General features: G+C 43.1%; 1 protein-coding gene across 1 annotated transcript in view; it reads right to left on the bottom strand.

The window, feature by feature from the left end:
- CALN1 (calneuron 1) overlaps positions 1-15511 on the bottom strand; it is a 184476-nt gene that overhangs the window by 80349 nt on the left and 88616 nt on the right. The window contains exon 4 of the mRNA XM_048824173.2: positions 1794-1906. Within this exon, the coding sequence (XP_048680130.1) occupies positions 1794-1906 (113 nt within the window). The remainder of the gene's footprint in view (positions 1-1793; positions 1907-15511) is intronic.

Raw genomic sequence — 15511 nt, 5'->3', positions numbered from 1 at the left:
GTGGCCTCATGGATAGGTCAATGAACTAGAACTCAGGAGACCAGGGTTCAATTTGTGGGTCTGCCATTGCTATGCTGGGTGAGTCATGGCCCCTCCCCGTGCCTCAGTTTCCCCATCTAATAAAGATATTACCCTCTTTTGCAAAGTGCTTGCAGATCTATGAATGAAAAGCATTATGTAAGAGCTAGGAATTATTATTACAAGCTTTAACAATACATACAATGTTTTACATGCTCGGAAGCACACATGCAATTCAGTCAAATCTTTGTTGCCCATAGATAACTCCCCAGACTATTTCTCACAGCTTGTATAGCATCTGTCACCTGAGAATCACAAAACTCTTAATTAATTCTCACAGGAGTCCTGTGAGGAAGAGAAGCATTATTATTTTCCTCATTGGATAAGCAAAGTAAACCACAGCACAAAAGAATTAAAGTCAGTGGCAAATATAGAGTCCACAGCAGTGCCAGACATAGAACCCAGAATTCCCCTGCTTCGTCTCATGAGGCAAGGCTAGCCACAGGCATATACTGTTTGGTAAGAAGAGCTAGAGCTTTTTCCCCTTTGTACTAGTCAAGCTCTTTGATAAGTGACTCACCTGTGGGGCTCGGTGGAGGCTGTAGAAGAACAATAATGATTTTCTGCAAAGTCCCGGAACTTCTTAATGTTTCTTCAAACACTGTTTCCCTCCCAGATATGTCATAATTCATTGCTGGTTCATCAACACTGAGTACTTACTCTGATGAATGAATGGTGGAAATACAGAGCTAACATTTTCAAGCTTGTTCCTATCATCCCACCATGTATCATAAACAAGTTTGAAACCACTCAAATATGGCAGACTGAATGTCTGCAGGAACTAGTAACAAGAGACAAAGCCTTTTAGAGTTAGGGTGTCAGTTTCCACAAGGACTAGGCTTGATAGTGACCAAAAGCTGTTAGGCCACACAAAAGCACTCAGTTGCTATGTGAAATCACTGCTCATCTCATAGTAGCAGAGAAATACTGGATACAGTGGTCCATCTAGTCCAATAGTCCTGTCTCAAACAGCAGGCCTGGGGAAGGGGCAAGAAACCCTGCAGGAGGCAGTTATGAAATAATATGTCCACAGGGAAAGGTTATATCTAACTCCCAATGGTTAGAGGATTGCTTATGTCCTGAAGCACTAACATTTATATCCCCTCCAAAATTTGGGGGTGGGCGTGTGTGTGGGGGGGGAGAGGGGGGGAAGGGAAGTAATCCTTACTATAACAACTCAGCATAACCTTGTCATCATACAAAAATCCAATCCTTTTTGGAAGCCTGCACAGCTCAGTACAGTTATCAAGTTTACAGGCACTGGTTGACACCTTAGACAGGAGTCTCAGCACCAAGGACTGAATTCACATGGAACGTGCGCTATCATCTTACCCTGATAGGGCAGGGTTGAGGCACATTGATGGGTCAGCGTGGGAGCAGCTTGCAAATGGCACTGCCAGTCTACTTGTTCTGTGATAAACAGAGGGTTTCATTATCCCCAGACTTGGATCCCAAATTGTTTGATCTATTGTATCTCATAGAACACACATAAGCACCAATGCGATATGATCAGCATTCTGTACATTTGATTAACTTCAGCTCGCCAGCTCCACCAATACACTATGGTCTTATCTGGCTCATAAACAGAACTGAATAACCTTTAAACAATTGTTCAATTTCAGCAAAATATTTCATGCTTCAAACCATTTCATTGTTTCTTGAGATAATGATATTTGCTCACTGATGTTGCTTTAAGAAGAAAAAAGCTTACTTACCTGCCAGAATATGCTATCTATTGTATTTCCAAGAAAACCATCTCTCCCTTCTGAAGATACCAGCTTAGGTCCAAGAATGGTCATAAATTCATCAAAATCAACCTGGCCATCCCCTAGAATGAGAGAGAAACTATCAATCAATCTTAGTTGATTGCTATCTCAAAGGTCGTTCAAAAGTCCATGTGCCACCCTGGATTGCTCTGCCCCCTGGAAAGAAAACAAGTTATGAACCAGTGAGTGCATACATCTAGACACCATGATCACCAGCAAAATCACATCTATGGTGCCTGGGGAACAGCTCTCATTTCCATTCTTATTAATGGTTTAATATTATATTACTAGCCAAAGAGCAGTCAAGATCAGGGCCCCATTGTGGTAGGTGCTGTACAAAAAAAAGATGAAAAGGCTGTCCCCATGCCCTGCTGAGGTTACAAGCAAGTCACTTCTAAAAACCAGAGGCTCTCAAGCATTTCAGCAAGATAGCAACCTCCATTAGCTGTAGGAGGGAGGCAGCGTGGCAGCACTGGACTGGACTCAGGAGACTTGGGATCTGTTCCTAGTTCTGCCACTGGTTTGCTAGGTGACTTTGGTCCCATCACATCATCTCCCTGTGCCACAAATTCCCCATCTGTAAAAAGTGGGGATAATTATACTGATCTCCCTTGTAAAGTGCTTTGAGATCTGCAAAGGGAAGAGCTCTGTGTAAGAGGTAGGTATTAATTTATTTATTATTATTATCATCCTGTTTGTAAATCAGCCTGCAGAGAGTGAAATCTTCCCAAACTCTTAGGCAGGTCCAATTACATCCTGCAGTGGAGGTTACCATACAAAGAACAGCCAGGCAATAAAGTAACCACAAGGCAATTCTTATCTGCTTTCATCAATGTGTATCTCCTGAAAGTTCTGTGTAGTCTGCATGCAGAGAAGACAGCATAGACACAGATCCAGTGTCGTTAGCAGAAAGAGGAGACTGCTCGTGCCACTAATGAACTCAGCCTGTGCAGTCCCATGACCCTGCAGTATACTGTCTGTTTTGTAAATGATGTGGCACTTGACGCTGTTTGTCATGCATCCAAGTATTAATTATCTCCTTGGAGGACTTTACAGAAGGATTAATAAAAAATGACAAGAAAGAAAGAGAGCACTTCTGTAGTGGTTAAGGAATCTTTCAAATACTTTGCTTTTCCAGGCTTTAAAAAGGTGAGTACAATGCACATCTGCCTTTTCGTGCTTTTCTGCCCCCTATCACCACAGTACCAGAGCACCTCGCAATCTTTTAATGCATTTATTCTCACATCACCTCTGTGAGGGAAGAGCTGTTGTCATTTGACAGTTTGGGAATGGAGGCATAGAAAGATTAAGAGACTTGCCTAGGGCCACATATTGAGACCAGGGCCACATTAGAAACATTTGCGGATATAGCAGTGTCATGTAATGGGTGTGATTTTTATGACAAGCTCTAATATAGGTGCAGTTATGCCAGCAGGAAACTCTTTTTGCCCGTATAGCTTATGTTATCCAGGGAGCCGCTACAGGTACTCTACAAGCAAAAAGCACTCTTTTGCCAGTATAAACTGGCTACATCAGGAGGGCTTTCTAGTGCTGTTCTAGTGTAGACGTGGCATTAGCTGAACCCAGGTCTCCCATGTCTCAAGCTAGCACCCTGATCATTGGGACCTTCCTGCTTCTCTCCCAATCCTGCGCCCATTTGCACCCTGCACACAATGGGAACAGATTGGCCCCACAGGAGCTTGTGTGGGTGTTGTTCTTAAATTATAAAGAATTAATCACTACTAAAAGATCAGACTAGAGCAGCTCCGGACAGTGGTCATTAGCAAAAAGCCAGCGTTAACCAGGGTATCTTAGATACTGCGGTGTGTGGTTACTTCTGAGTAAATACTGATTAATGACAACACCTCCATTTGCAGGTACGTGTGTGTTTTGTGGGCTGTAGGTATTTGCCCTTTTCAGTGTAACTAAGATAATTGTTTGCTGTTCTCCATTTGTACGTACGCCTCATTTGTTGAAATCTATATAAACTAAATTCTTATCCGAGCAAAAAAACTGTGTCAAATAAGCTGAGCAGAGATTATTCCCTTTCCAGACTGATGATCTTTACCCACTCAAGAGTGCAGTCAATAATTTTCAGGAAGACACGCAGAGATGGGAAGAACATTCTGAGGGGGAAGCAACAAGCATTGCTCTGAAGAACGTAGCAGGGATCCAGAACAGGCTCAATCCTGCCAGCTGCTGAGCAGTCTTGCCCCAAATCAGCAAGGAACTTCAGTTTGCGCGTAGCTTCATTCATATTATTGGGAATGATCCTCACACACTTACAGCTAAGCACGTGCTTAATGCTTGGCTGGATCAGGGCCAGAGCACTCAGCAACTTATAGGATTCAGTCCCATGATAGAAGAGTCAATGCCAACATTCATTTTATGAATAGTCTGGTAAGGGCGAGGTGGGGGTGAGGGGCATAGGGACCCCACATCTTTGAGAGCAGATTTTTAAAATATTCATAGGCAGAGAGACGGCGCTTTTTTTGCTTCCCTGTGGGAGACAGAAGCTTGTGACATTAAGTCAGACTGTATCAATCACATCACACTGGACCATGTTGTGGAATGCAATGCAAGATGACAGTGAATTCAAAATGATGTACACTGCAGTGCCTTGCTTAGAAGGAAAGGCAGGAATGGAAACACACACTACCTTACAAACTGGGTTAAAGATATTAGCCAGATTATCAAGAAAACAATTTGCATTTTAAATAGCTACTAGTACCTGACCACACATATATTTGCTTCTGGACGTCTGACCCCAATATATTGAATTATCCACATGACATTTTCTACTAGAGACAGTGTCATTTCATTTACTAAGAAGAGAAGCAGGGAGTGCCACATAATAGAACAAGCGTCAGGACTCCTGGGCTCACTTTCTGACTTACTAGAACTTTGGCCAAGTCATTTATAGTCACAACTCTGTGCCTCAGTTTACCCATCTAAACATAACTACTACTTCAACAAGGCTGTTCTGGGGCTGAATTAATTGAAATTTGTACAATGTTTTGAAAACCTCCAATGAAAGATGCCACAAAAGTACAACGATATTTTATTTTCTTATTTGCTGCACTTTCAGTTAAAACTGGTGACTAGCATATGACCTAAGCAGAACCAGGATTTTACATAACAGAAAAGGTCCCTTTGACATTTATTTTAAGTATAACAAAATAAACACTTCCCACCATCAGACTCACCAGAGATTCTGTATCAGAGATAGAAATTACAATTTAAACCAAGAACTCCTTTTACGGTATTCAACAGTCAACAGAAAAATCCTTAAATACCAGTGTACGGATCATGGGAAAATGAACATAAAGGGCTACTTTCTGTCCTCAAGTATACCCCATGTAATACCGCTGTAATTGCGAAATTAAAATCAATGGGGTTTCTCTCAGGTATAAGACGCTGTAAAGGGATGATGCTGAATGAATTTAGCTCCCCCTCAGATCAGCAGGAGTTAAGATCAGCTCAGAGGACCGCTCAGCATCTTGAAGGATCAGGCCTTAATTGAAGGCAGAATTTGATCCATAGTTGCTCTTTTTGCTCACACCCTTAACAATCTCAGCTAGGCACAAATCTCATTCAATTATAATCTATGATGCATTCAATCACAGTCAGTACCTATACCATGTCTATAGAAATCCTTCTTGGCAGAGATTATTAGATATTCAGAGCAATCGAACGCTGTCTTATTCAGAAATTGTAGGTTTTAGCAGAGATGGGGCCAAGATGCGAAGTTTGGAACAATCCCAGGCATTTGGGGGTGTTTGGATTTGATGGCACTCTTCAGCCATTAGACAGATAGACCTGAGTCACACAAATATGAATCCAAACTTCTTCAGGTTTGGGTGGGCTTGAATCCCATGTTCTGGTCTAAGCCCACCTCCAGCTTTATTAGCACATATTTTGTGTGTCATGCCCAATTCCTGCAGTTCTCTCTATGCCAAGAGATTTCCAATGTGTACACCGTCCACCTTCTACAGTCTCCCTTTCCTTCAACGTGCAATTTTACGTTAATTACATTAGCAAATCCTCTTCGCATTCAAGGAACTACCGTCAAGGGCAATTTGACCAAGGAGGCAATCGAACGTAAATTTAACAGCAGGCATAGGGAGTGAGAAGATGCAAATCTGTTGCTTGTTCAGCTCAGATATTCCATTTCCCTTGTAGTGATGTAGAGCCGGTATTCTCTCTTCCCTGCTCTCATCAGGTATAAATGAGGAATAGGTTTATAAACCTGACCCATACTGTGCTCACTGCCCCGACTGATTATGACAATCAAACCCTACTATGACTTATTTATAAACCCAGGGTGCCTGGATACTAGTGCAGCCGCAAAAAGCTCCTAACTAGTCGGTCAGACTGCAGGACTGCAACCACGGCCATGTGAGAAGCAGAGTTGAAATAAGGTAATACGCAACATGGAAGGTCCTCACTGTATAATATTCTTCCCTAGAGCCAGTCCACTGGCTTCCCTTTGTCTACCTAATAGAGGATTTTTCGAAGAGTTGCTCTGAGGATTTTTCTACCCAATCCCCTATAATACAACCCACTAACTGTCTTCCATTAAGGTCAAAGTGGAAGATGGGCTGGAAACTGTACAGCTAAAACCTTCCATAACAATGAAAATACACCCCTGAACACGTTGTTGCAGTGTAAAATTAATGGGATGAAATAGACCCTGTTGTTGTTATGGTCTCTCCTCAATGCACAGGAGACACTATTCTAGCAAACAGATGTATCAAGTTACTTGCTTTCTTCCTTGCTGCTTAGTTCCCCCACAGCCCTAGGCAGTCTTGCCCTGCTTTAAGAAGACCAAACATAGCACATGGCCATTATCCTTTCATTGTTTGGGTTTGGTTGAGCCCTAATGACAACGAAGAACCTGCTTTACTCCCATTTCCTGGAGTGGGATCACAAAAGGGAGACCAATTCTCTAGCAGTGAGAAATCACTCAGGGACAGTGAACTTTGCAAATGTAAATACATTTTCAGGCACAGATTTTGATGCTAAATTAGCGTGCAGGGGAACACTTCCTGAAAAACCCTGGCCATGGCACAAAGGATAAGGCACATTAATAAATGGCTATAAGAATCTGGTGTGTGTGACTGATAAATAGTCACATTTTTCTTGTGTTTGACCTCCAGAATGCGGCTAGCTGGATATATTTGAATTAATGAGGGAGTCACTTGCAGCTTGGGTCACAAGCATGCAGACCCTTCCGTTCATTTTTATTCTCTTAATACATAGCAGCCGTGACTCACTATCCTGCTCCGTGTCACTCTTTGCAGCCATATAGTAACTGTGTGTGAAAATTATGGAATTTTGGGATGGCCACCCTGCTCTGCTCTAAAATTATACGGAGGAAAGGTGCAGAACAGCTACAACCACGGAGCTATTTCCAAGAAAAGTTGTGTGCCTGTTTCACAGACTTTAAAGCCAGAAGGGACCATTATGATCATCTAGCCTGACCTACAGCATGCCGCAGGCCAAAGAACTTCATCCAGTAGTTACTTCATTGAATATGTAACTTCAGTTTGAGCTATAGCATTTCTTTTAGAAACTATCCAATCTTGACTTAAAGATTGCAAGTGACGGACAATCTGCCACATCCCTAGATAAGTTGTTCCATAATGAATTACCTTCACTATAAAAACATGTATTTTTAACATACATGTGTCTCTGAGCATTTGTCTTCAGCATGTGGGTTTTTGACTCCCTCAGGGAACTGATGGGCAAGATCCCCTGGGAGAATAACATGGGGGGGGAAGGAGTCCAGGAGAGCAGGCTGTATTTTAAAGAATTCTTATCCCGATGTGTAAAAAGACTAGTAAATATGGCAGGCAACCAGCTTGGCTTAACAGTGAAATCCTTGCTGATCTTAAATACAAAAAAGTAGCCTACAAGAAGTGGAAGATTGGACAAATGACCAGGGAGGAGTATAAAAATATTGCTCGGGCATGCAGGAGTGAACTCAGGAAGGCCAAATCACACCTGGAGTTGCAGCTAATAAGAGATGTTGAGAGTAACAAGAAGGGTTTCTTCAGGTATGTTAGCAACAAGAAGAAAGTCAAGGAAAGTGTGGGCCCCTTACTGAATGAGGGAGGCAACCTAGTGACAGAGGATGTGGAAAAAGCTAATGTACTCAATGCTTTTTTTGCCTCTGTCTTCACGAACAAGGTCAGCTCCCAGATTGCTGCACTGGGCAGCACAGCATGGGGAGGAGGTGACCAGCCCTCTGTGGAGAAAGAAGTGGTTCGGGACTATTTAGAAAAGCTGGACGTGCACAAGTCCATGGGGCCGGATGCGTTGCATCCGAGAGTGCTAAAGGAGTTGGCGGATGTGATTGCAGAGCCATTGGCCATTATCTTTGAAAACTCATGGCGATCAGGGGAAATCCCAGATGACTGGAAAAAGACTAATGTAGTGCCCATCTTTAAAAAAGAGAAGGAGGAGGGTCCTGGGAACTACAGGCCAATCAGCCTCACCTCAGTCCCTGGAAAAATCATGGAGCAGGTCCTCAAGGAATCAATTCTGAAGCACATATAGGAGAGGAAAGTGGTCAGGAACAGTCAGCATGGATTCACCAAGGGCAAGTCATGCTTGACTAATCTAATTGCCTTTTATGACGAGATTACCGGTTCTGTGGATGAAGGGAAAGCAGTGGACGTGTTGTTCCTTGACTTTAGCAAAGCTTTTGACACTGTATTCTTGTCAGCAAGTATGGGCTGGATGAATGGACATAAGGTGCATAGAAAGCTGGCTAGAATGTCGGGCTCAACTGGTAGTGATCAATGGCTCCACGTCTAGTTGGCAGCCGGTATCAAGTGGAGTGCCCCAAGGGTCGGTCCTGGGGCCGGTTTTGTTCAATATCTTCATAAATGATCTGGAGGATGGTATGGATTGCACCCTCAGCAAGTTTGCAGATGACACTAAACTGGGAGGAGTGATAGATACGCTGGAGGGTAGGGATAGGATACAGAGGGACCTAGACAAATTGGAGGATTGGGCCAAAAGAAATCTGATGAGGTTCAGCAAGGACAAGTGCAGAGTCCTGCACTTAGGATGGAAGAATCCAATGCACCGCTACAGACTAGGGACCGAATGGCTCGGCAGCAGTTCTGCAGGAAAGGACCTAGGGGTTACAGTGGACGAGAAGCTGGATATGAGTCAACAGTGTACCCTTGTTGCCAAGAAGGCCAATGGCATTTTGGGATGTATAAGTAGGGGCATTGCCAGCAGATCGAGGGACGTGATTGTTCCCCTCTATTCGACACTGGTGAGGCCTCATCTGGAGTACTGTGTCCAGTTTTGGGCCCCACACTACAAGAAGGATGTGGAAAAATTGGAACACGTCCAGCGGAGGGCAACAAAAATTATTAGGGGACTGGAACACATGAGTTATGAGGAGAGGCTGAGGAAACTGGGGATGTTTAGTCTTCAGAAGAGAAGAATGAGGGGGGATTTGATAGCTGCTTTCAACTACCTGAAAGGGGGTTCCAAAGAGGATGGCTCTAGACTGTTCTCAGTGGTAGCAGATGACAGAACAAGGAGTAATGGTCTCAAGTTGCAGTGGGGGAGGTTTAGGTTGGATATTAGGAAAAACTTTTTCACTAGGAGAGTGGTGAAACACTGGAATGCGTTACCTAGGGAGGTGGTGGAATCTTCTTCCTTAGAAGTTTTTAAGGTTAGGCTTGAAATAGCCCTGGCTGGGATGATTTAATTGGGGATCGGTCCTGCTTTGAGCAGGGGGTTGGACTAGATGACCTCCTGAGGTCCCTTCCAACCCTGATAGTCTATGATTCTATACTGTGGGGGAAAAACTCCATTTCACAAATAAACTAATTACACTTCAGGTGGGAGTGTTTGTTTTAGAGGGGTTTGGAAGGGCAATTGGAGGATGGGAAGGACAGTGAAGTGGCCAGCTATATACAAAATACTAAAGATATTTTAAACTTATTGTATAAAATTGTTCTAAGATCTCCAAGCACTTTGCAAAGATTAATGAAAAGCCCCACAATAATAATAATATCCACTTTTCACAGTTGGGGAAATTGAGGCACAGAAAGCTGTAAAGTCACTTGTCCAAGGGTAACATAAGAAGTAAGTGGCAGTCAGGAAGAGAACCCAGGTCTCTCTGTCCTATCTGAGCTAACGCCCACATACACACTAAGTCCCCCCAGACAATAATGCACAAGCATTCTAGCATGAACTCAGATAATACACCTTTTCCATTGTAAAAGATCCTGGTGGCCTTTACTTTGTGAAGCTCTGACACCTCCGTTCTTTGCAGCAGGGCTTTAACAGTGGGCGTTGGGAAACACCAGCAGGCTGCACAAGTGCCTTTAGTTTGTCCCATGAAATTCTGTTCAGGTTTTGCTGAGACACAAACTAAAAGCACCATGCCCTTTCTCCCTTGCTTCTCCTGAACAAATTACAAAAACCTGCTATTATTGAAGATACGTGAACTCTCCAAAGCTCACTGTAGGATTAAAGACACATTTCTACAAACGGGATAAATAGAAATTATCAGACCCCCTTCAGGACATACCCTTCTAGACAATTTGGCTGTGAGGCATTGTATATACCCCAAACGTAACTGGGCCTCAGGAGGGTGGCTAAATAACTCCATGAGAAGCCTATCTTTTTGGGTTTCTGGTGTGAGTTGGCAGCTGTGGATCATAGAGGGGTAAACATAAAAGCTGCATGATTTGGTTGGACTGGGGTTCCTAGCTGAGGGAAAAGGCAGATTTGCATCCACCCTGCAAAGGGATCATCTGGAGACCAAAGAATTACTCAGTTTTACCCTGGCCTGGGATCTGCCTGCAAGAACCAGAGAGCTGAACTGACCACCAAGTCTTTGCGTCCAATGATTATATTATCTATCCACACTGCAAGTAGGGTAATCTGAGAACTTCCCATTTGCACCTTGTTTCAAGCGACTGGCATTTGTTCATTGCCCTTTCAAGGAAAGGGAGTTCAGAACTCTTCCAAGGACTGAATGACTGTCTCCCCATTAGAAGATACTCTTAGCCTACTCATATGAGCCAGTAGGACCCGCTCTAGCTGTTGACCCTGCAAGACAGTGATCAAAGACTAGGGCTATAACTTCAGCTCAGATGCTTCCACCTGAGAACGAGTGATAGAAGCTTGTTCTGCAACACCAGAGATCAAGTTACCCTGATGAGTATCCATTTAAACCTCAGCCTGGTAACCAGACCTTGGAGATGCAGATGTGACAGCTGCCATCTTGGCCAACATACCAGGGACTGAACAGGGACTGTCTGAGCTAAAACCATGAGCTGCTACAGTTTGAGCTGAAGAGCTAAAGCTCTGGAGCTGGAGGCTGTAAAAATTCATACCCTCTGTGGAGCCTCATGGAGTGGGATCTGTAACATACACGCACCAGTAGGTTAAATCAGGGGTTCTCAGACTTCATTGCACCGTGATCCCCTTCTGACAACAAAAATTACTACACGACCCCAGGAGTGGGGACCGAAGCATGAGCCCCGGGCCCTGCTGCCCTGAGTGGCGGGGCCAAAGCCCAAGCCCCTCCCCCCAGGCTGGGGGGGGCAAAGCCTCAAGGGCTTCAATCCCAGTCAGAGAGCCTATAACCTGAGCCCCACCATCCAGGGCTGAAGCCCTCGGGCTTTGGCTTCAGCCCTGGGCGGTGGAACTTGGGTTTCAGCTTTGGCCCCGGACCCCAGCAAGTCTACGCCAGCCCTGGCAAGCCCATTAAAATGGAGTCATGACCTACTTTGGGGTCCCAATCCACAGTCTGAGAATCGCTGGGTTAAACAAACACAGAGACTGGTGCTTCCTCTCCACAACATCTATTACCAGTCAAAAATGAGCAGGGTGCTTTTTAGCACTTGGGTAGAGAAGAGCAGTCCAATGATAACAGCAACTTACATTGCAGTAAAAATTCACCAGACATCTGTCAAGTGATACGTCAGCTCCACACAATCCCTTGGAAACCATATAACCTCAAAATTACCTCTCTCTCTCAATGACTGCACTGCAGGTAAACAGACTACAGGGCCGGCTGTCCCTGGCTTGCCTCCATCTCCTTTGGCTTTGCCAGTAGGCCATCAGGCCAATCTGCTGCAAGCTATCAATGCCTATTCTGCAGAAATAGCTTCATTTGCACTGCGGAGGCTACCATCAGGAGATGAGAGAGCAATGGCTATCAGGCAATGTGTTAAAGTGAAAGGATTATTGCAGTTCCCTTAAGATTTCAGGAAGTCTCACATGTTGCAGTAGATGAACAGTTTGCCAAATGATCAGCTAAAGCAAAAACAAGCCAAGCTTGTTGAGACCCTAATCATTTTTGCCTAAGAGGTTCCCAGAATGGCAAGAAACTCTGAAATCATCATTGTAGTTACCAGAGAGCTCTGCAACATTTGAAACAATTGGGAAGCTGATAATTAAGTCGCGGAACTACAGACATAGTCCATACAAACCACACACACACACAAAAAACCCCTAAGATTTTTTTAAAAAAACCATTGAGCTTGCAAAGTCAAAGATAGAAGTGCGAGAATTTAAAGATGCAATTCCCAGGTCCCAGTCTTCAGGTAATGAGAGAGCTGTTCACTATTTCTTTTTATTCTCCTCACTCGTATGTGGCCCCAACCACACCTGCCAGTCCCTGCACTTAACAGGGAATTTGTTATTGCTCATTGCCTTTTTTTTCCAGAAATGGTGCTCATCAATGTAGTATCCTACTTGCCTTACAAACAATCATTCAACTCCACAACACCTCTCTGAGGTGGGGGAAGGGAGTATCATTATCTCCATTTTGCAGTTGGGAACTGAGGCAAAGAAAGATTGGGGCCAACTTTTGAACAAATTTCCACTCATTTTCAATGCCCAACTTGAGACACTATGGGACTGATATTTCAGGGGTACTGAGCGACCACAGCTCCCAACTGTACTTGTGAATGCTCAACACTCGGATTCAAGAAGCTGGACAATAATCAACAATTAGTGGCTGCCTATAACAGCACTGCTCTAAGTGAGTTCTCCAGCGTGTGAGAAGTCCAGTAGAGGCAATGCTTTCCAAACATCCTAGTTAATATGCAAAAGCCATATCCCATTTCCCCCCTCACATTTGGTTTAAAGCGTGGGAGAGAAACTCATCCTAAGAGAGTTAAACTATGAAATTGCACATTGAGAAGCTTATGAGCCACCTCTGAAGTCAAAAAAGGGAGAGAGAAGCATCTAACATCTGGTTGTCAATTCAGCAATCACTTAGTTTACCAGACCAAGCTATGCTTATTTAGATCAGATGATTAGAATGAATTAAAATATAATATTGATGGTAATATGGTTTAATATTCACAGCACTGTGAGAAAGAAAAGAAAGAGAAAGAAAGAGAGAAAGAGAGAAAGAAACTTTTCTGTAACATGTATCCAAGATGCTACAGGCTTCTCCTATTCAACAATGATGGCATAAAAGGAGGAGAGCTCTAAAAATACTGGTCATCCGTGAAAGGTGAACAAAGATCCAACACTGGACCCCATTTCCTATTGCACTGGAAAGCACATTCCAAAATCTATTATTGTACAGAAGAGAGGTATCTTGCCCCCACCCCAAGAACAAATAAGAACAGCTGTAAGTGGTTTTTACTGAAATAAAAAAATAGCTGGACTTGATAAAGTTCTTTAGCCAGAATGAAAGGTTTGCCATATGCCTGTAAGGGGTGAGAGTACCTTAGGGTCATCCAAGTCAGTGCCACATAAATAAAGGCTAGTCTGATTAAACCAGTTTTGTAGTTAAGCTATTCCATTTGTCAGGTGGATGAGTCTCCCAGCTAAGCAATGTGGTTTAAGCTAGCAGAACTTTGTATCTGAGCAAGGTCATTTTTCACGGACAAGGAACAAGTGAAGCGCTTGTGTCAAGCAATGTGTTCTCTTCCTGTTGACTTCTTAGGGCAGATCTACACTCAAAACACTGAATCAGTGCAGCTACACCAACATGCTTTAATGAAGACGTTCTGTGCCGACAGGAGACAACTCTCCTGTCAGCATAGTTAATCCACCTCAGCAAGAGACAGTAGTTTTGTCTGTGGGAGAAGCTCTCCTGCCAACACACAGCTGTCTACACCGGCACTTAGGTCGGTACAACTATGTCGCTCAGTGGTGTGGATTATTCAAAGTAATTATATTCAAATTATACCAAATTAATTCTGTAGTGTAGGCCAGGGCAGGAGGCTTTTTTTGTTTTGTGTTATTTTAATTTTTTTTTTCCAGTTTAGGATCCACTCATCTTTTTTCAGAGTCGAAACACAATGAATTATCCATTCTGCTAAAGCCCCAAAAAAAAAAAAAGTATTAAGATACAAGAAAATGTTTTCAGCCAGTATTGGATGTGGGTTTCATGGTTGTTCCACACAGCACAGCAAAAAGCAAAGCTCCTAACAAAGGATCTAATATTCTGCAACCTGGTGTTTTATGGCAATCTGTTAGTGGAGTTCAGCTGGCACAGCTGCCCAAGAAAACTCAGTGTTTAATTTCTAAAGGAGAAATTTATTTTTCCCCTAGAATTTTCAGTGCAATTGGTACTTCCACACAGCTTCCATCCTTGCACAAAATGCTGTTGATACCAAACATGCTGGAGTTCACGAAACAGATACTGTTCTGTTCTCACTCACCATGTTTGATCTACTGTATTCAGTGTAATCAATCTAATTCTGCCCTACATGATTTTGGCCAATAATGCTTGGTCTACACACAGATTTTGTACCAATATAACTCTTCCAGTTAAGGGTGTGATTTTTTAACCAAAATAGTTATACCAACACAATCCCTCACATGATGCACCTATAACAATATCAAGATGCCTTATACGGGTATAACTTTTCCCATTTGGGAATAGCAAAATTGGTGTAACTGTGTAGGGTCATATTGCTTTAACTCTACTTGTATTGCTTCAAAGACGGGATGGTGAGAAGTGCCCTGAACTAGGATAGATCACTTTGCATAGCATAGAAAAGAGTATTAACCCAGAGAAATTGTCAAGTCATGACTCTGGTGCACCATATGAAGGGATGCTTGGTAAGGTTCTGTCTACGCTACAAATACAACCGGATATTTATGACTGTGTCGTGACATTTTCATCTGAACCAGTTATATCAGAGAGACAAGGCGGGTGAGGTAATAATTTTTATTGGACCAACTTCTGTTGATGAGAAAGAAGCTTTCAGCTTATACAGAGCTCTTCGCCAGTTCCAGTTATATGATACAGTTTAAAGGCTGCTGTGTGGACACATCTAAACAACACAATCATGCCTCATATGTATTTGACAGTCCACATTACTCATACTGCCTAACTACTTAATGCTATTCTTTTGCTTTTATTCATTCCTCTTTAAGTCAAATGCCCTAATCATACAAAAAGATAATTCCTCCCAAATGTTTAAAGGTTCAATTGAAAGCAAAACAAATTCCCATTCCAGTTCTCCGGTCCTCCTTGGAAACCTCCAGCAAAAACAAGGAAGACTAGACTTGATACAAAGCCTTTGTTATACACTTTTCAGATCACCTTTTTAAAAAACTGTATCCGCAAAGGCTGGCTATCAGAACGCAAGAGTGCATCCTTTCAATCTAGGATTAACAACTGTCTAATCACACAAACCCAAACATCCTTGTCC

The sequence above is a fragment of the Caretta caretta genome, chromosome 17 (genome assembly GCF_965140235.1).
Source record: "Caretta caretta isolate rCarCar2 chromosome 17, rCarCar1.hap1, whole genome shotgun sequence".
Taxonomy (NCBI): Eukaryota; Metazoa; Chordata; order Testudines; family Cheloniidae; genus Caretta; species Caretta caretta.
The sequence above is the reverse complement of the archived record's forward strand: the minus strand, read 5'-3'. Positions and strand labels throughout refer to the sequence as shown.